Source organism: Myxocyprinus asiaticus, chromosome 32 (assembly GCF_019703515.2).
Source record: "Myxocyprinus asiaticus isolate MX2 ecotype Aquarium Trade chromosome 32, UBuf_Myxa_2, whole genome shotgun sequence".
In the NCBI taxonomy this organism is placed as follows: domain Eukaryota; kingdom Metazoa; phylum Chordata; class Actinopteri; order Cypriniformes; family Catostomidae; genus Myxocyprinus; species Myxocyprinus asiaticus.
In genome coordinates, this window is record NC_059375.1 from 17,199,687 (window position 1) to 17,221,726 (window position 22,040).

At 38.4% G+C, this 22,040-nt stretch overlaps 1 protein-coding gene across 1 annotated transcript; it reads right to left on the reverse strand.

Moving 5' to 3' along the window:
- Positions 1-1,516: 1,516 nt before the first annotated feature.
- Positions 1,517-19,354, reverse strand: gsg1l2b (gsg1-like 2b). Its single transcript, XM_051666635.1, has 5 exons — positions 18,892-19,354; positions 14,337-14,384; positions 11,258-11,410; positions 6,083-6,194; positions 1,517-2,705 (listed from the first exon to the last, which is right to left on the reverse strand). The coding sequence occupies exons 1-5, from the start codon at positions 19,184-19,186 to the stop codon at positions 2,405-2,407; spliced, it is 909 nt and encodes a 302-aa protein (XP_051522595.1). The 5' UTR covers positions 19,187-19,354; the 3' UTR covers positions 1,517-2,404.
- Between the last annotated feature and the right edge of the window lie 2,686 nt (positions 19,355-22,040).

Consider the following 22,040-nt stretch of genomic DNA (forward strand, 5'->3'; position numbering starts at 1 on the left):
GCACTCAGCAACGTAATTTGTTTCTAAATACAACTTACAGTGCATCCGGAAAGTATTCACAGCGCTTCACTTTTTCCACATTTTGTTATGTTACAGCCTTATTCCAAAATTGATTAAATTCATTATTTTCCTCAAAATTCTACAAACAATACCCCATAATGACAATGTGAAAGAAGTTTGTTTGAAATCTTTGCAAATTTATTAAAAAGAAAAAAAAAAAGAAAAGAAAAAAAAAATCAGATGTACATAAGTATTCACAGTCTTTGCTCAATACTTTGTTGAAGCACCTTTGGCACCAATTACAGCCTCAAGTCTTTTTGAGTATGATGCTACAAGCTTGGCACACCTGTTTTTGGGCAGTTTCTCCCATTCTTCTTTGCAGGACCTCTCAAGCTCCATCAGGTTGGAAGGGGAGCGTCGGTGCACAGCCATTTTCAGATCTCTCCAGAGATGTTCAATCGGGTTCAAGTCTGGGCTCTGGCTGGGCCACTCAAGGACATTCACAGAGTTGTCCCATAGCCACTCCTTTGTTATCTTAGCTGTGCGCTTAGGGTCGTTGTCCTGTTGGAAGATGAACCTTCGCCCCAGTCTGAGGTCCAGAGGGCTCTGGACCTCAGGACCTTCATCAAGGGATGTCTCTGTACATTGCTGCATTCATCTTTCCCTCGATCCTGACTAGTCTCCCAGTTCTTGCCGCTGAAAAACATCCCCACAGCATGATGCTGCCACCACCATGCTTCACTGTAGGGATGGTATTGGCCAGGTGATGAGCGGTGCCTGGTTTCCTCCAGGCATGATGCTTGCCATTCAGGCCAAAGAGTACAATCTTTGTTTCCTATGGTCTGAGAGTCCTTCAGGTGCCTTTTGGCAAACTCCTGGCAGGCTGTCATTTGCCTTTTACGGAGGAGTGGCTTCCGTCTTGACACTCTACCATACAGGCCTGATTGGTGGAGTGCTGCAGAGATGGTTGTTCTTCTGGAAGGTTCTCCTCTCTCCACAGAGAAACACTGGAGCTATGTCAGAGTGACCATCGGGTTCTTGGTCACCTCCCTGACTAAGGCCCTTCTCCCCCGATCGCTCAGTTTGGCCGGGCAGCCAGCTCTAGGAAGAGTCCTGGTGGTTCCAAACTTCTTCCATTTACAGATGATGGAGGCCACTGTGCTCATTGGGACCTTCAATGCTGCAGAATATTTTCTGTACCCTTCCCCAGATCTGTGCCTCGATACAATCCTGTTTTGGAGGTCTATAGACAATTCCTTGGACTTCATGGCTTGGTTTGTGCTCTGACATGCATTGTTAACTGTGGGACCTCATATAGACAGGTGTGTGCCTTTCCAAATCATGTCCAATCAACTGAATTTACCACAGGAGGACTCCAATCAAGTTGTAGAAACATCTCAAGGATGATCAGTGGAAACAGGATGCACCTGAGCTCAATTTTGAATGTCATGGCAAAGGCTGTGATTACTTATGTACATGTGATTTTTTCATTTTTTATTTTTGATAAATTTGCAAAGATTTCAAACAACTTTTTTCACATTGTCATTATGGGGTATTGTTTGTAGAATTTTGAGGAAAATAATGAATTTAATCCATTTTGGAATAAGGCTGTACCATAACAAAATGTGGAAAAAATGAAGCGCTGTGAATACTTTCCGGATGCACTGTATATAGAAAAGAATATACATACCCTCGGGATACAATTGGAAATGTTTCAAAATTACATAGTAATACAGCAAAGAGGGACAATCTGATGTGGCAGACAGTTTTCACAAAAAGTTGAACACTCATTTCTAGTAAAAATATTTCTATGCTGTCAGTCTGGCAGCTTTGAGAGTATGTGCATATGTTTCTTATGCAATTTAAAAAGTTTAAATAACTTGTATACACTATCAGCAATACAAAATATTAGCACATCAATAACAAACTAAAACCCAAAGCATTATCTTCAACAAACAACAATACAACAGAGTACATCAAACAAAGCATTATGTCAAGAGCACAGTTATTAAGCCTTAATGCATCACCTTAAAGGGATAGTTCACCCAAAAATGAAAATTATGTCATCATTTACTCACACTCAATTTGTTCCACACCTGAATGATGTTCTTTCTTCTGTGGAACACAAAAAGAGAGGGGGAATGTTAGACTCAGTCGCCATGGTTGACTGAGGCAAACATTCTGCCTAATTTCTCTTTTGATAAAAAGAAAAAAAGTAATATGGGAAAAACATGGGGGTGACTTTTTTGGGTGAACTATCCCTTTTAAGAGCCCTGAATCAAGGCTTTCATGGGTCTCAGGCTACACTATAATGTGAGGCCAGGTACAGTCTAATAAGAGCAAGCAAGAGTACCAAGAAAATGAGGGATATGCTCTCTAAATGAGAAGGTCCATTGTATTGGCTTCAACAGTACTCTTCTCCCTGTGGAGATGGCAGGTCATTGAGGTCCAGGAAGACAGAATTGGTGGAGAGCTTTCGCCCAGAACTGGACAGGTCCAGAAACTCCTCAGCAGTACTGGGCACAGAGCTGATGTACATGTCCCACACCTGGTCTGGAGAGTCCAGGTCCAGCAACTTCTGCTTGATCTTCAGGTTCTTCTCAATGTTCTTTCGCTTGTGTTTGAACTCCAGAATAGTCTTAGTGTATCTGTTTATGGTGGTTACAGATGAGGCCATGCAGGCAGTGAATGAGCTCCAAGCCAAGCTGGAGGAAAGAACATACAGTGTCAAGGGGGCATCAAAGGTATCAAATCAGAATCAGCATCTGATTGTTAATTCTGTCAGTCTGAAACAACTAGGTATAACAACTACATTCCATTTTAAAGTGAAGATGCAAACATGATGCAGGATCGTGATAACGGATTTTCAAAGGGATTTCTTCTCTATACCACCTTAATGTTTTACGATTCTCAGTCAGCAGGGGGCAGTAAGTGCAACTCCAGCTACACTTAGCACTTAGGGTTTAGCGGGCACTATGTAACATTTTCAATAGCCAAATTCCCCGAACACGTCCACTTATGCAAACTTTGATAATATTCTGAATTAGGAAATCATGATAATTCAGCCAAAGAGTCATTACACTGATGCACACTTCACAAAAACACACAACAGTGATTCAGTGTCAGTGATAGAATGATGGAGAAAGGACCTCTCAACACTATTTGATGTACAAATCAAGCCCAGATGGGACTTGTGATAGAAATCAAGTATTTTTCAGCCTACAGTATGGAAGGCAGACTTTAATTACCACAGATGCACGGCAAGTTTTAACTATCACCAAAGCGCAGAATGAGACATTTTTGTCTGCAAGCACTTTCATGTGGATCATGAACGTGGCTTCACGATTGCTGTAGTAAAGTGAATAGCCACAGTCTACTGACAGATTAATATTGTGGAGGATGAGAGTTTAAGAGATTTAATGACCATTGCAATAAAAATGCAACCTATGGGAGACTAGTTCTTTCAATTAGTCAAACTCCCACTTAGACCTTGGGAATGTTTAATGTTACTTGAATTGGTGCTATTTTAGTGCATTTCTTTCTTTATACTGTGGAAGGCTTTGTTTGGAAAATGTCAATAAACCATTATATTGTTATATATTGTGTTGTTTTCTTTCCTAAGATGGTGTTATAAACTATCAGAGAAGACCAGGAGACTCAGGTAAAGCTTCAGCAGGATTCTTTATTGCAGAAGATCGGGAGAATCAGTCTACACGTCAGAAGGTGCTGTCTCGCGCTGCAGTCATCAAGTCTAATTTAGGGAGGTATGCATTGTATTTTACTGGCATTCAGTGGGCAGTCCTTACAGGTGGTAACAAAGTATTCAGGTGAACCTTAAACAAAGAATGAAGTTGAACCCACCACAGACTGGGGTTTCTCCAGCCCTAATCCAGTCAGCATAACTATATCACTCAGATGACTTCATTTTCATAGAAATAAGGAAGGGTCCACGCCTATGGCAAAGCATTTACATTTGACTCAGACATTGGATGAATCATGAACAATGGCCACCAATTCACAGAATGGGACTAGGGCACCTAGTGCCATCAGTTAGCATGAGAAACAAGTTTTCATTCACATACACTCTTGTTCAAGCTGACAAACAGGATGCAGCCATGTGTAGACGATTTCACACAATCACGACAGCAAATACCTTAAAAGCCAAATACAATGTGCATCACTTTAGTTTTTCATGTGATGTTATATGAAAGACAGTAAACTACCTGATCTTATAGTTACACTTAAATTTGCAATCCCAAAATTGATATAAATTCATCTTGACAGGAAAAGTATATACGGTGTCAAACTTTGGCACTTTCAAAATCTGTGATGAATCGTGATTAACTACAAAAAAATATGCAATTAATCGTGATTAACTACAAAAAATATGCGATTAATCGCGATTAAGTAAAAAAAAAATGATGCAATTAATCATGATTAAAAATTTTAATCGACTGACAGCACTAGTTCAAAATAAACAAACTGTTCATGAACGACCCATCACTACAGCAGACAGCACAAAGTGAGGAGGCGTTCTTGCGTTCAAACACAGTTGTATGGAACGCAGGGGTGTCAAGACATGTTTTTCTAAGTTTCAAATATTAACTTGACACAGCACCCTAAAAACACTGTGTTTATGACACGGCACAACCAAAGCGTACATAGACACATCCTTTGAAAAGCCCATATGATATAAAATGAATTCAATTGCAAAACAGATTGCTGTGGACTGTAGGCCAATGATTTGATTATGTTCAATATGGGATAATGTTAGACTATTGCCTTCTAAAGCCATTTTTTGTATTGCCTAATCAGTGCTTTACTCGTCTGCCAAAATAATGTTATGTAACTTAATTATCTGAATTATTATATGTATAAATATTTATTTGTAACGGAGTGACTATTTGCACCACGTGTGGTGGTGTGGTGTGTATGTGCTTTTTTTATGTGGACGACACGAGTTCGATTCTCCCTTTTGTCCAACTTTTTTTCCATCCTGTTTCCTGTTTCCACTCTTAATATTCTTTTAATACTAAATCTAAAAAATAAATAAAAATGTATATAAAGGTTGGTTGCCTTGCAGTGATTTGGTCAGGGTGAAGGTCGGGATTTGAGTGAAAGGTTAGATCCAGGTAAAATTAACCATGGTTTTACTATAGTAATATTGTAGTAACCATGTTTTAGGTGAAAACCATAGTTCTAATGCAATTAACCAAGGTGTTACTATAGTAATATGGTGTTCATATTCTTTAGTAACCATGTTTAATTTTTGTGGTTACTATGATTTTACTACAAAATATCATAGTGATACTCTGGTTACTGTAGTTCCACCATGGTTAATTTTTTAAGGGAAGGTTAGGTTTAGGGGTAGAGGTAGGGGTTGGTGTAAGGGTGTCTGTGGGACTCTAAATAAACACAATAAACATGCTGCAGTGATACCCCTATACTGTATGTTAGTAATTAATTAGGAGTGCAATTAGTATCTGCCACTACTTGCACTGGGTTGCAAACAGCATCTAAGACTATTTGCACTTGAAAAGAAGATGTTTTTACACTTGGTGTAAATAGCAACTATTGTTATTTGCACTTAGTGCAAATATCCTCTGCCTATTTATAATTATTTAACAATTTAATACAGATTTTTTATTTATTTTTTTTTATTTTGGGGGCTTTCTTTGCATATAATAATGTATGAGTTTAATCTGTGACTAATTCAGTTAATTTATTGGCATAACATGCAATTAATTACATTAACTTTAATGCTCTAATTTACTCAAAATTCAAACAACATGAAGGCATTTAGGATGGAAACCTAAACAAAACACCTAAAAAGTTTTGGCCTATTTTATTGTTCTGTTGGCTAATGTAGTTCCTCTGTTGCGTGACTGTGTTGAATTTCTTTGACTTGCATTTTTAGTAAATTCCTCTTCCTGTCATTCCAATTCACATTCCAGTTCAACATCATGTGTGATGTGGCCAATTCAGTTCAAACTCAAACTCATGACACGGAGGCATTTCTAACAGTAAATCCTGAATTTTGCCTAACACTGACTGGTTGAGTGTATGAGACAAGTGAGCTTACATATAAGACCAACTGTAGTCCCAGTTTTGTGGTTTCCAGTCTTCAGGGCCCAGACTCACGGTCAGCTGGAATGCTGTGGTGAACATCATGTGTGCTACCATACCAAGAAGACCTATAAACAAGATTAGAAGCAAGAGCCAATGACTAAAGTGTATTAAACTATATAAACTACACCATAAAATGGTGTAAGGTATCAGTCCTGCAGAACTTGGTTTAATTTACCACCAGTATATTTAGAGGGCGCTGTTGTGCTCTGCACATCCTTATAAAATTAATAGGCAATAGAGTTCCAGTTGAGGCTTCACTTTTTCACCACAAGGAGGCAGTGTTAAACTTCGGCAAACTGTATGTTATTTATAAACAATTCATGAACATTGTCATAAATTACATACAGAACCACAACCTCAGAAACACTAACAATTATATAGGCAGTTAACATTAAATGCCAAGCATAATGGTATATTCCACATTCCAAATCTTTTAATCAGCATTTTGTTTAGGTGAAGTTATTATTCATACTGTTGTTATGAGTTCATATTAGAGTAATTGAGAGGTCATATACTCTACCTGTAGACTATTTTTTTTACTTTTAATAAAACTATATTCACACCATAGGACTATTGAAATGAACTGTATAAAGCTAAAATGTGATTAATGGTGCAAAATATAAATAGATTGGACGTAAAGATTGCACTGACCCCTAGAGAACCTTGGCCAGTAATTAGAAAATTCTCATCCACTTTATAAGAATGTTTACAATTCAGTAGTTTTGTTTCATCGTCGATTTCTCTCTGTGTAATTGAGGAGGCTATACAACATTAAGCACTGGTCAGTCAATGGATATACTAAGAAATATTTCAAAAATTATTAATGAGTGCTGTTACCAAAAAGTGTGCAGCAGAGGTCAGTGTCACTGTTTAATAGTGCCATTATGTGTAAGTGATAAGAGTTTAAATACTCTGTCCAGATGGCAAACTTGACATAATCAACACCGCCAACAAGTCAGACTAGGAGTCAGCACAATCAATGTCACCCTACACCCAAAATAGCAAGGACAGAGGAAGATTGCAGATTACTTCCAGCCCACTAGGTCTGCATATTACGTTAGCTGTTGCAAATCCACTAAATGGAGGTGAATCAAAAAAGCAGAAAATTGAACCCACTGCAAAAACTGAAAGACAAACAACCCCAAGCTAAAAGGGATCATAGAGACTATTTTGTCTTCAGTTTTGTTATTCCCTAAGAAAGAACTTGCACTTTATATGAAGTTAACCTTAGTCACAATTCACTTTCATGGTATGGAAAAAAGATGCATTGAAAGTGAATGGTGACTGAAACTAGCATTGTAAATAACATCTCTTTTTGTGTTCCACCGAGCAAAGAAAGTCATATAATTTTGGAACAACATGAGGGTGAGTAAATGATGACATACATTTCATTTTTGGACAATAAATAGCTTTTAACCTCCATCCTTGTCCTTACACTATCATGTCCATCTAAACCCCCTCACGTGCCCTCTCTCTCCCCTGAGAGTATCTTAATGATAAACCTTGTGTCTCCATGACAACTACAGTGAGCCACCTTTATGCAGGCATCATCACAAACATACATGCACAAAAACAGATTAGTGAATAAAAACGTGGGGTGAAAAAGTCCTTTTACTCAACTGATTATTTCATGGACCAGCAAAATCCCTGGACATTGCAACCTATGTCCACCACAACAACCAACCCTTCACTCTCATGATCAGTTATTAATATTGCCCACATTTTTCAGCAAACTGCCAGAATAAATGTGAATGATTCATTCAGGTTTACCATACAATGGATTAATAATGTAACAGCACAGCATACATTCACTTAACACTTTGTTAGGAACACTGTTTTCCTAATAAAGTACTCAACGTGGTCTTCTGTTGTTGTAGCCCATCCGCCTCAAGGTTCAACATGTTGTGCATTCTGAGATGCTATTCTACTCACAATTGTACAGAGTGGTTATCTGAGTTATTGTATCCTTTTGGTCAGCTCGAACCAGTCTGGCCATTCTCCGCTGACCTCTCAGATCAGCAGTTACAGGAATACTCAAACCAGCCCGTCTGTTACCAACAATCATGCAACGGTCAAAATCACGAGATCACATTTTTTCCCCATTCTGATGGTTGATGTGAACATTAACTGAAGCTCCTGACCCGTATCTGCATGATTTTATGCATTGCACTGCTGCCACGAGATAGGCATGTTTACATAATCGCATGAATGAGTAGGTGTACAGGTGTTCCTGATAAAATTCTCAGTGAGTGTAGAGAAGGGATTTTCTAAAAGGACCTAACCTTAGGGGCTGAAAAGACCTAAGCTTCTAAATATAATATTTAGGGAATAGTTCACAAAAAAATAAAAAAATAAAAATAATAATAATTCTGTCACTTATTCATATACTCTACTTGGTGACCAGGGACTGTCAGGGACTTGCATTTTGCTTCATCTCAATAACCAATGGTGTTCTGTTTAATTGATGTCAACCCTTGACTTTGAATATGCGTATGTGCAAATGAGATTTGAGAGCTACAGCGGAGAAGATTTTCTGAGAATTTTGACTTGAATTTCAATTTGTTCCTCACACACAGCAATAATATGGCTTTAGAGCACTTGGAATACAAGACAAGAGTTTTGCTTTCATGGTATGAAAAAGAGCAGCATGAAAAGTCTTCAAAAGATCTCCCTTTGTGTTCTACAGGAGAAAGAAAGTCAAATGGATTTGGAATGACAGGAGGTTAAATAATTGATGACAGAATAACATTTTTGGTGTGAGCTATTATTTTAACTTTAGGGAACAAATAAAACATTTATTGAACCCGGTCTCATGAAAAGTCGTAATAAATAGCACAAGACAGCAAAATCGTAAGATCTTGTACATCGGGTTGGCTTGTAAAAAGATGTATAACTTTTACTTCCATCAGCCTTCTAAGGACATACTGAAGAAATAATCACCACTGGCTAGTACATTTTTGTTTTTACTTGCCAGACTTTTATCTTGACATGTGTATATATACTGTAAGTGTATATAAGTATGAGCCAAAACATTATGACCACCTGCCTATTATGCGGTTGGTCCTCCGCATACCGGCAAAACAGCGAGTTTACCTGTGGTATCTGACACCAAGTCATTAGCAGCAGATCCTTCAAGTCCTGTAAGTTGCGATGTGGAGCCGCTGTGGATAGGACTTGTTGGTCCAGCACATCCCACAGATGCTCAGTCGGATGGAGATCTAAGGAAATTTGGAGGCCAGGACAACACCTTGAACCCTTCATCATGTTCCTCAAACCATTCCCGAACAATGTGTGCAGTGTGGCAGGGCACATTATCCTGCTGAAAGAGGCCACTGCCATCAGGGAATGCCATGAAGGGGTGCACCTGGTCTGCAACGATGTTTAGGTAGGTGGCACGGGGCTAGACCACTTTCCCAGCAGAACATTGAACAGAGCATCACACTCTCTCCACTGGTTTGTCGTCTTCCCACATTGCATCCTGGTGCCATCACTTCCCCAGGTAAATGGCACACACGTACACAGCCGTCTACATGATGTCAAAGAAAACTGGATTCATCAGACCAGACGACCTTCTTCCACTGTTCCAAGGTCCAGTTCCGACGCTCACGTGCCAATTGTAGGCGCATTTGACTGTGGACAGGGGTCATCATGGGCACTCTGACCGGTCTGCGGCTACGCAGCCCCATATGCAGCAGTGTGCGTTGCACTGTGTGTTGTGACACATTCCCCTCATAACCATCATTACAATTTTCTTTGGCTTGTGCCATAGTAGACCTTCTGTCAGTTCGGACCCGACAGGATAGCCTTCGTTGCCCTCACGCATCGATGAGCCTTGGGTGCCCAACACCCTGTCGCTGGTTTGTGGATTGTCCCTCCTTGGACCACCATCGTTAGGTATTCACTGAATTGACTGTTCGCTTTGATGTGAACATTAACTGAAGCTCCTGACCCGTATCTGCATGATTTTATGCATTGCACTGCTGCCACACAATTGGCTGATTAGATAATCACATGAATAAGTAGGTGTACAGGTGTTCCTAATAAAGTTCTCAGTGAGTGTATAATATTTAATGATATGGGAGGTGTTAATTTTGATATCATTAAATGGTAAAATAAGTTAAATTAGTAAAACTTATAACTGTAAATAAGTACCCGTAAGTATTTGATGGGTTTCATTTTAAGAATATATAATAAATACATAAGGTTAGACATTAGCGCTTTGACTCTATAGTGCAACTCCTTCTCATTATTATGGACTTCCGTAGTCAATGCTACACTGAGATAAATAAATAAATCTAGTGGGATTTAAGCAGATTGAATTTTCTACACATATGTTACCATAAGCCCTTAAATTGTCAAACCATCAAAAATAGCCTGGATGACATTCAAGTCAGGCTTACATGGGATTCTGAGCCTTATGCATTTTTTTTTTTTTTTTTTTTTTTTTTTATCTATCCCGGGAATCGGATTGGCTCTGTGATACCACATAAATGCAAAGACATTTGCCATAAAGGACAGGCAAAGGTCAGCCTGCAGGTAGATAGAAATCTAAATCTGCTCTCTGGACACTACCAATAACAACATCACATTTCAATGGCTTTTAAAATATAGTTTAGAAAGAACTGCAATAGGGCTAGTGTAGTGAGGGCTATTTTTATTTTATTTTTTTATTTTTATTTTTTTGAGCCATTAATGGGAAATCCAACATGGTTGTTCTGTCTACACTGTAAAAAGTGGTAACCTGCAGTTGTTACCTTAAGAAGAAATGTTTACTTGATCTAACCCTTAAAATTAGTTTTGTTGTTTTAATCAAATGTATTCAAGTCGATTCGGTGATGTTAAAGTAAATTTTCGTCTTGAATCAAGCCAGTTAATTTAGACGTTACCTCATGAAGCACATCTTTAGGTTAAAACATTTTCAGTGTACAATATGGCTTGAATGTGGGATCTAATAGATGTGCATAACAATGAGTCATGTGACCTTTAAATGGTAGAGTCTGACAAAGTCTAGACAGATATGTTAAGAGAGGATCACTCAAAAATCAGCCCTCATAATCAGAAAGAATTTCATTTTACAAACAACAACAAGCATGAGCTAATCATATAAAGCAGAGAGTCAACAAGTTACCTGACAAGACTGTGAATATTGCAGCAAAGGCATTCAGTTTGAGTCCATCAATGACGTTTCCAAAATGGCAGACCTCTATGGACATGAGAATTCCCCCAGTGGCCAACAGTAAGATGTAGAGACACTCAGCCACGATGCATAGCCATAAGACACCTGTGTGCATTTGAAAGAGACAGAGACAGAAAGTACTGTGCGTCAAGGGTATTGTTGACAGGCCCCTGAGGAAATTATGGAAATAGGACTTGGGTTCTCTCAAGATGAGCTCACAGTAAGGTGAAAAGCGGAACGAGCCGGTGATTAAGGTGACATGGTACTAGAGACGTTCATGGAGACTGACACTTTGAAGCCAAACAGAACCTCTGGGACTCATTCAGATCTGCCTCCCACCCAAACCACACTGCTCATGGTGAGCATCTAAAATATTTATAAACAGGGAATGTTTATGCCACAATTTAAAGGAGGATTTAGCTTTGAAAGCATGCAAATGCATCTACATATTTCATAGAATTCTCAAGAAAGTTTAATCTGTCTTGTGCACGGCTGCCACACGCACTTTAGGTGGGATGATGAGTGTACAACAATATTCACAAATACATAAGTGTATAGAGAACTTTGTGTATGGACTACAGGGGCATAGATTCCGGGGGGGAAGGGGGGAGGTAACCCCCACCAATAATCAAAACAAGAAAGTACAACCCCTGCATTATTTATACCATGATCATTGGAAATATGTAAATGCTTATCGCTGCAACCCCCCCATTGTTCAAGCCAAATCTACGCCTTTGATGGACTAATATTCAGGGAGTTGAATATTATTAGGGCACCTTCACAGTAGATAAAGCTTTGATGGAGTGTTTGATGGAAAGGAACAAGAAGATACATTTTTAGGGTTTGGAACCGGAGAGAGCTGGGTCAGTCTGAAATCAAGCGGGAATTCAGTGAATATTTTTTTTAAAAAGAACAACTGCACTTGCCTCTTTGAAATTCTCATTGGTCAGTGGATCCCTATGTCAGAGTGTTGTAGCAAAAGTTACATTTTTCACAATTTGGTCCCATGAAGGAGCATCACTTTTAGTAAACCTTGCGCTTTCCTCTATGTCTTTAGGAAGCACCATACCCATTGAAATCAATGTATTCCAGTGTTTTCTGATGCAGCGTAACCTACTGTGTAGGTGCCCTAAAGGTTAAATGTGGTGTAAGCGATTTTTTCATGGAAAGGTATGAACATTTTTTCCTACTCCCTGAAAGATATTAATTCAATTCAATAAGTGTCGTGAGATATCTCACCGGTCTCTGTGACAGCTCTACACTCTTGTTTACAGAACACAACTGTGTCCATGGGCTGCGGTCTCTGATGCTTTCTGTCTGTCAATCATCATTGTAGTTGCAGAGAATTATTAAGGCTTAATGCCATTTTTATGTCATGTTGCTCATAACAGTTGTCAGTTAAGGGCACTACTTCGCTGCTGCTGTTTTTAACAACCGTTTCTGCTCGATATCGGTCTCATTAAAGCTCATTTGGTATCTGTGGAGTGCGAGGTTTCGGAAAGAGGGGGCGTGGCTAATTCAACGGCTCAGCTAGTCGAAATTCTAGAACGGCTAAAATCGCGTGTAATTTATTTGCCATTAGCATTCATTGTTGGGAAGTAGTTCACTAAAAGTAGCGACAATACTAACGAAACTTTTTTCAGTAGCGTGTCAGTAGTGTAGCTTTTACATTAACGAGTGAAATTTTTCCAACGAGTAGCGTTGAAGCATCATAAAATGCTACATCTTTCACATGGTATTGCGAACGCAGCAATGGAGCCGTGGGAAAAACAGATCATTTAAGTGAAATGGTTCTTTTGGACAATTCAGGTAAATGAACTGTTTAAAATAAACAATTGCTTATATTTAGCTTAGGGAACTCTGATTAATTTAGTGAGCTGGTTCAATCGGACGGTTCACGTAAAGGAACTAGTTTACAAAAATGATTTGCTGATTCACTTGAGCCCCACACAGACTTACAGGGACATTGCCTTCTATTTTGAAGTGAAATATTTAGTATATTGGTGCTGTGTAGTACTATATTTCGATTCAGTTATATACAATAGTGTGCTTTCTACTTTAATACAGTATATTTAGTATAAATGTTCAATTTAATGTTGTCACCCTATCTGTTTAACCCCTATGAAAATTAACCATGGTTATACTACAACTTCCTTAAAAAGATAGCTTGCATTTATTCTAACTACTTTAAGTTATGAGTAGCTTGTAGTTTAGAAAGCTACAGTTTCAAAGCTTCTCTCACACTGCTACATAGCATCTAAAAAAAAAAACAAAACAAAAAAAACAAGATTTCTAAAACCCTTCTCATTCCTTCCTTTAGTTGGACAAAAAGATAGTCCTGCCCCAATTCCAAGCTAATGGTTGAGCCAATGTTGCTGTGTCTGGCTATTTTTGGTGCTCAAAGTTTTCAATTAACCACAGTTTACACTTTTCAGGGGAAGCAACACTTACAGTTGTCTTTGCATATTAAGCTGGGAAAGGAGAATGTATTTTAACATCTAAGCATCATGTGTTCTCAATGGACTACTCGTCGTTATAATTCAGTGGCTTTATTTTAACCTGAAGCCCTATAACTTTAGTTCTATAATTTAAAGTGAGTGCAAAATTCTACTGAGCTGAATAACAGAAGAGAGAAATAACCCTTTGGCCACTTAGATTAAGTGTTTCATTGTCATGATTAACTATCATTATTACAAATGGATCTTTTGCCTGACATCATGCATCCATCAATTACACTCTGAAGCAGTTGCGCTAAAGAGGCTGGCAATGCTGATTGAGAGAATGAAACCTTATTGACATGTTCATATATCTACATGAATGAGAATGAGGAAGGTTTTCGCATAGTGGAGAGAAAAAAACAAGAAAAAAGAAAACAAGCTTAATTTAAACTGACTGGACCTTCAGACAGCATGCACAAAAATTCTCATGCAGCAGACACTAGGAGAAATGTTTTCGTCAGTGACAAATGCTTTAAAGCATCCTAGAAAATTTGAATTCCCCAGAGTTCTCAATTAGGAATGACGGAACCTACCTCTCTCATGGGGAGGGGCAACATTAATGAAACTTCTGCATTTCTCACCTGCAAGAGGAAAATTATTTCAGAAAAGATTTTGAAAACAATGCTGTAAGATTACCAACACTAGGCATATACAGGAAGTTACCTATGCTAATTTTGTATTCTATAGTAATGATATTGGAGACCGAAATGAAGCTTTAGGACTGGTCTATTGTTCCTCCATGAAAACTGTATACATTCTGTAAATAATGATAATCCTTGTAAATGGCCAGCTCAAAAGAATAAAGGGCAGTTCACACCGAACACTTATTGCGCAAAAAAGTTAGACGCAGCGCCACGAACGCAGGTGTCTCGAGATCTCGTGAAGATTCGTAAGAATAGCATGACATGGTGAAATCGTAAGAAATCAAACGTGGTGCCTCGGACAAAACGTATGGCTTTTACTGCCATAGAGAAAAAGAAATGAACCAATAGACGATATTATTAAAAATGTTTCTACATTTAACTCCTTACCCAAACCTAAACCTTACAATAAAGTATAACCCCTTACCCAGACTCTAAACATAACCATGATTTTAACTGAAAAATCACTGTTGTGTGCATGGAAGAAAGAGAAACATCATACGATTTTTCCTTTTTAACCCCTAAACCAAAACCTTACCATAAAGTCAAACCCCATACCATGATTTTAATAGGAAAATAACTTTTGTGTACAATGTACAAAAAAATATATATATATATCAAGGTTTGGAATGAGATGAGAGAAGCGAATGTTATTGGTTGGTCTAAAAGTTGTACCTTTTATCGACTTAGAAAGGATATTCTTCTAAGACCTTTTCCACAGTAGCGCCATTTTGATTTTTGATGAGGCTTGAAGGATAGACTTTTAAAGCCGCTTTTCCACCATCGGGCCGAACGGTTCTGAGCACGGTACGGAACAGTTGCAGTGGCATGGTTAGCTAACCGTACGTAACCATTCTCAAACGTGCTGCTGGAAAGGCTTTAGTATGTGGCAACTTGTTTAGTGTATCGTCATGGTTTTATTATGATGGTTTAACTAAGTCTTGTAGCCTACACCTTTTCCATCAGGGAAGCAGTTTACTAGCTCATTTAAACTCAAAATACACCAATTTATTTCTCATATACTATTTTCATATAATACTTATATAACATTCTGTCAATAAATATCCTTTTTAGCTAGTCTGGGATCTTTTACTTTTCTGCATGTTTGTGTCCGGTGGCAAACACAAGCCCTCAGCAAATTATGGTAAACTTCTTGCCTTTTTCTATTTACTTTCCTTTTTGCGACATGTTCTGTGTATTTGCTGTTTGTCAGCAGAGTAAAACCAGGGGGAAAAAGCAGTCCTAAAAACTGGAATATGCGATCATCCTCCATAGCGGTCCGCACTCGCTCCAATGATTACCTCTCATGCCATCGCCAACAGACGGATCTGTTGCATAAGTTCTCCTGATTTCACCATACCACAGTGGAAAAATAAACCATAACCACACCAGCTGGCCCAGATCGGCACGGAACATTACAGTTTTGCGATGAGAACTGTTTGGCCCAATGGTGGAAAAGCTGCTTTTGTCTCATCAATGGGCTGTACTGTTTGAAGAGTTTTGGATCATTCTTCTGACGAAACATTGAAAAACATGTCTTTCAAAGACATTTCAGTAGACAAAAAACTCCAGAAAACATGAGTTGTGGGAAAATTAGATGTGATCTATGAGCTTTTTGATAGCTTTATACAGTGCATGTCACTAAAGAGAAGGTAAGTCTATCCTACAGAGCTTCGTTTTCATTCCAGGGTCATTCCTACAATTCGGTGGCTTTTAAGTCCCCAGTACAAGTGTGTGGTATTTATATTGTTTAATTTCACTCGATTACAAGTTTGAAAGGCTTGTTAAAAAGAATAAAGACTATTTATAATGTTACACATTTCTGGGGCTTATAAGTTATATTTTAAATAATTGAAATCCTTTTCAACTATTGCACTGTCATTTCCTCATGTCCCCAAAACTGCTCATCAAACTCATGCTAAATCATTGGATATCTATTGGATAATCATTGGATTTTCCCACATACAATTAAGAGTTTAATACTACATTCTCTTACTAACATGCATTCATTTGTGGTGAATGTGTAATTTGTGTGTCCCTTGATTTATTGTCCAACCTGTTATATCATGATACAGTGACCTTTCATTGAAGATATACAGTATGCTATGAAATTACATCACACACACTGGAGGTGGACATCAGAGTTATTTAAAGTTTGTAACTCTTTTGTTTTATTTATGTTTTCCTTTATTTTGTGCTGTTAATCATATGTGAATGTCCACCCTGTTATTGTCCACCCTGATGCTTCCCATTTAACTGGATGGACATCTGATTTTTTATTTTTTTGTCATTTAGCTTGACCAGTTTCAAAGTTTCAAAGCTGAAATGCCACCAAATTGTAGGAACGACCAAAAATCAAAGATGGCGCTACTGTGAATAAGGGCTGGGTTTCCCGATAACGTTGCAGCTTAAGCTTTAACGATCATCTTAACTAACGTCGCTCGTTATTTTACGATAGAGAAACGCCTGTTTCCCAAACCTGCACAAATAAAGCTGAACTTAAGGTCTTCGTTACGGGAGCTGACCAGTCCAAAGGTGCTGATCACTTTGGCAAATATGTCCAGGAGTTTGTCTTCTCAACATGAAAATAATGTGGAAATTCTAACGAACATAGAAGTTGTTCATAACATTGCCGAGGCGCCAAAATGTATTACAGGCTATTACAGAATTTAATTATAGAAATAATGATGGCATTAGTAAGGAGGAGTTTCAGATATACTGATGCTCAATTATAGAGATTAATGAAAGTGAAGAAAATATGATGTAATGTAACGTCAATGTGCATGATGTGAATCATAAGGGGCTCTCACATAGCCTAAAGTTTTGTTCCATTGGCTGGAAACTGAACAAATGCACAAAGAACAGGATTAAAATAATGGGCATCAGTATTGAACTACTCATAGACCTGTCTAAATATTAATAAATCATCTGGTTAGAGTGTGAGGCACTGTGTACTTGTAGCCTTACTGCCATTATACATCATGCAATTTGTTTCTGCCTTGTAAAAAGACTATAGGCGAGCCGATTTGAACCAGCCATTGGAGGAAGGAAGAAGAGGAGGAGGAAGAAAGAGGGAAGCTCTCATTGCACACTCTCGCTCTAATCTCCTTTGTTAACCGAATTGTAATTATTTATTAATTATTAAGGCCTATTTATTGAAGTTTTAAACTGCCTGGTCACATTACTTACATGTCTTCTTAAATAATATGTTTAATAAGAACATGTTGTCTGTCTATTGCCATTACAATTATGCCTATCAAAGAAGGCTAATATAGCGTTATACTGTAGGCTATTAATGTCTTGTAATTTACACCTATCATGTCGCATGCGCAGACTGCGGAGACTGCCTACTGATTTCAATGCGATGTTTTTCAACACTTTTTTAATCCACTGAAATAGTTTACAATGGCTTTCCAATGATCAAAATAAATTACTACAATTTATTAAATGTCCCTTTGTCTCTGATAAACTGTGAAAGATGCCAGAAAGATAAGATTAAGTTGCACTTAATGGACTTAAGACTGGATCAAAGCTCTCGTTAATTTACGAAAGTTTTTACGAGCTATACTTAGATAACAATGCTTTTGGGAATCGCGACGCAGAGATTAAGTACTACTTAAGTGCTACTAAATTCCTACTTAGTGCTTCGGGAAACCCAGCCAAGGTCAATTACGCATTGTCATGAGCCTGTGTTGGTTTTGAACAGTTGAAGATCTATTTATCTTGACACGGTGTCTAAAAAAAAAAAAAAAAAAAAAAACAGCCAGACGCGTGGCAACGAGCAAAGACGTTTACATTGGAAAACAACTGAAAAAACAGCACAGATGGACGCAAAAACGCGCTCGCCTCGGTATGAATGGCGCATAATGGTATTTTATTTAAACAGTATCGAAGCCCCAAGTAAAGCTCAAGGTGAATATTTAAAATGATGTTAATTAAAATAGTATTTGTATAAAAATGTAAGAAATAACAATAAAGAGAATTAAATGCAATAATAGCTATAATTCGGAAACTCTCTTGGAGTCCCAAAGGAAAAATGCATACAAATGTGCATAAAAATTGGGTAAGTAGGTTTAAGAAGGACGTCCAATGACTGTGATGGATAGCACTAGTAAACTGACTTTTAAGTGTAACAAAACCCATCTAAAAATACAGATCACTTCGCCAACAGTTTATTAATTTATTACATAGAATACACAACGAGAGGTTTTAAAAGAGACAGACTGACATTGAGACTTTATCATCCCCTAATGTTTATTAATACTGATGTTTAATGCAGAAAGAAAAAAGAAAATTGTTTGATTCAATCGGAGAAATCAAACAGGGCTCAACAGGCGCTTATAAGGAATAGGCTATTCATTAGCTGTTTTAAAATTATTAATTTCCAATCACAATCAAACTGAACGAAGCAACATTGGGGGAAATGCTAGCAAAGCCGCATCCTTACCCACAAGGTCGACATTCTGCTCACAGGAAAACCAAATGCCGGTGTGGAACTTCCTCAGAACAAACTTATCCTCACCTGTCTCCCAAATGTACTGAACCAACCTGCTGTCATTGACGTTCGAGCTGTTATATCGAATGCAGTGTGTTTGTTTTCCTGTCACCGGCCCGGTGCAGAAGGGTTTCACAACTTTTCGGTTCCCCTCACACCAGTAGCTGGTGGTCAGTGCGGATATGGCGAGGATCAGCGCGATGAAGTTCAAGGTGAGCGCGAGGGATGCTCTCCGCCGCCGATCCATCCCTGTTATAGCACGGAAACAGAAAATACAGCGTCCTCCAAATCCAAGTGCTGTGTGCTGTAACTCCTGTCAAATCCTTAAATCTTGTATGTCATTAGAGGTCCTCCAGGTTTGTCGGCTGAGTGCTGCGCAATCCTGAGATCAATGCATCTGCTCTCTCAGCCTCCCTCTCCGCTCACTCCCTACTAATTCTTGTCTGTAGCAGAGTCAACGAGTTTTGCTCACTGTGCTCCCTGTGCGCTTCATTTTTCATGTGATGTCATGTCAGACAGAATGAATGTGGTGAGGTCACTGTGGCCGGTCAAATATGTAAATCAAAGTGGATTCAATTATATCAGTGCTCAGAAGGAACATGCATGGCAAAATTTGGATGACTCCAATGACACAGTTTTGACCTGTTTTTTATTTTATTTTATTTTATTTATTTTTTTATATATATTGAACAAATGAAAAAGAACCTAATGGACCATTCAAGAGTGTTTATCACAGCCTCCTTTTTCCCCTCCCCTCTGCAGTCATTTTTTGAATTTCAGATCTACTCAAACATCTTTAGGGAGTTTTTCCTTTCCACTGTCACGTTTGGCTTGCTTGCTTGGTGTGTGCAGGGCACTATTCTTTATAAATTGCTTTGAAACAATATGTGAAACGTGCTAAACAAATCAGCTGAATTTAATCGCATTTCACTGGTTCTGTTTACTTGCAAAAATGAAAATCCATGATCAGGGCCGACCCGTGGCAGAGGCAACATAGGCGGTTGCCTAAGGCGCAAAATGACAGAGGGGTGCCGCACAAGAGGATTTTTTAAATTTTTATTTTTGTCAGAAGTGCGCCCTCTCATGCCGACTGTGTGCCCTTTTACCCCTGTGTTGAGCGATATGTTCCACTAACATCCTTTCAGTTCTACTGATAAGTGGTTACATAGGGTGACCATGCATAATTTTTTTCCAGGACATGTCCTCTTTTCAGACCTGAAAAAAAGCATTTCAAAATTGGCTAAAAATGTCCGGGATGTATACAGTTAGGACCATATCACGACAGAGTGCACAATCTTTCAAAGTACTTTTTTACATCTTTCTCACGCACCTGCCTGATCTCTTTGCGCTCACTGTACAGTTTGTGTGTGTGCGCAAAAAAGACCATCAGATTGCCCTGCAGGTACAAAAATTAATAACATAAGTACACTTTTAAAAGTACATTCTCCAAATCAGCAAACTATTCAGTAGAACACCTGTTATATCATACTCCTGCTTGCCACACATTGTAATTTTTGACTGAAAATGTTGGCTATATCGAGACATCATCAAATATATGCTTCTACATATTATATAAAATGTTAAAAAAAGCTTTGCAGTAAATTGGAGTTCAAGTGAAAAATGGGGCAGGGGTTTGGGGCGCTAATCTGAAATCTCGCCTAGGGCACCAATTGAGTCTGGGCCAGCCCTGTCCAGGATGTTGTTGACCAACACACTCTCACGGCAAAATCGTCAGGATTTGTACGACTTTTCTAAATTTGCCTAATTTGTATGATATCGTGCGACTGCACTCGTTTGAATTCCTACAACTTTCACTACAGCCAATGATGTCGCTGGGTAAGGGCATAATATTAATAAGTATGTCCTTAACACCTCATGCGCGGAACTCGCGCTTACTTCCGCATTAGACATCCAGGAATTTGCACGTGATGAAGTCGTAGGAGTTTATGCGAACAACATTGTGCGAGACCATACGAAATAGCCAACTCATAAATTATGTACGACTTTTCATGAGATCAGATTGTGTTGACTCACCCAGACTGTTCATTCTTTTGTGGAACACAAAATGAAATGTTAGGCAGAATGCAGCTTCAGTCACCATTCACTTTCATTGCATCTTTTTCCCCACATGATGAAAGGGAACGGTGACTGAGGCTGTGCACCCCTAGCATTCGGCCTAACATGTCTCCATTTGTGTTACTCAAAGGAAAGAAAGTCATGTGGGATTGGAACATGAGGATGTGTACATTTTATTTGAGTCTACTTTTATTTACTGTCTTCAATAGCACACCCCATTGTGTAATTTACTTAAATATGTCCACACAGATTATCATAATAAACACACATTTCTTTTATTTATTTTTTTAGCAATAACAGTGTTTTCACACTGTTAATATCAACACATGGCCATGAAGCTGTGGGAAGCAAACTGCTTCATTTGCTTCCTAATTTATTTCTCTCTGTTGGGTATGAAGCAAGCTGATCAATATTAGTGACAGCGTGTTGACGGATTTGAAACACCCTTATCTCAACTGGAGGTCTCTTGAGAATCAAGTCAGCATTATGTCTATGGACCTTACAAGTCCTTGTCCTGACATGTTGACACATGTCACGTTTATATGTGTTTTGTTCTTGTTTTCATGTCTTTTTTTTTAAGTTTAGTTCCTGTTCAGGTCATGTGGTTCCATGTCATGTTATTTCCTGTTTCCCTGCCACGTCATGTGATTCCCTGTTTCCATGTCAAGTCATGTGATCATCCTGTTTCCCTCCATGTTCATGTGTCTTGTTTTCATTGGTTTATTGTCTTGTTAACTCGTTATCAGTTCTAGTTTGTCATTGGTTTAAGTTTATTAGTCTTGTTATGTTGTTTATAGTCCTGTCTGTTCATGGTTGTTTTGTTACCTTTGTCCATGTATTTATACCCTCATGTTTGCCATGGTCCTTTGTCAGGTATTGCGTTATGTAACGTTGTTTGGTAGTCAAGTCAAGTCAAGTTTATGTTTTGTTCATGTTTGTAGTACGGGTTTTTGGATTTCACGATTGTTAATAAAACTGCACTTGGGTTCATCACACATCATCGTCTCTTCGTTTATCTCGTTGCC

What these genes read in the sequence shown, in the direction of transcription:
- gsg1l2b (XM_051666635.1), bottom strand. Translation starts at nt 19,186, where the DNA reads ATGGATCGGCGGCGGAGAGCATCCCTCGCGCTCACCTTGAACTTCATC. An exon ending in GCAGAATGTCGACCTTGTGG is followed by an intron (nt 14,385 to 18,891) that starts GTAAGGATGCGG and finishes TTCCTCTTGCAG; the next exon opens with GTGAGAAATGCAGAAGTTTC. An exon ending in GACTACAGTTGGTCTTATAT is followed by an intron (nt 2,706 to 6,082) that starts GTAAGCTCACTT and finishes TCTTTCCTCCAG; the next exon opens with CTTGGCTTGGAGCTCATTCA.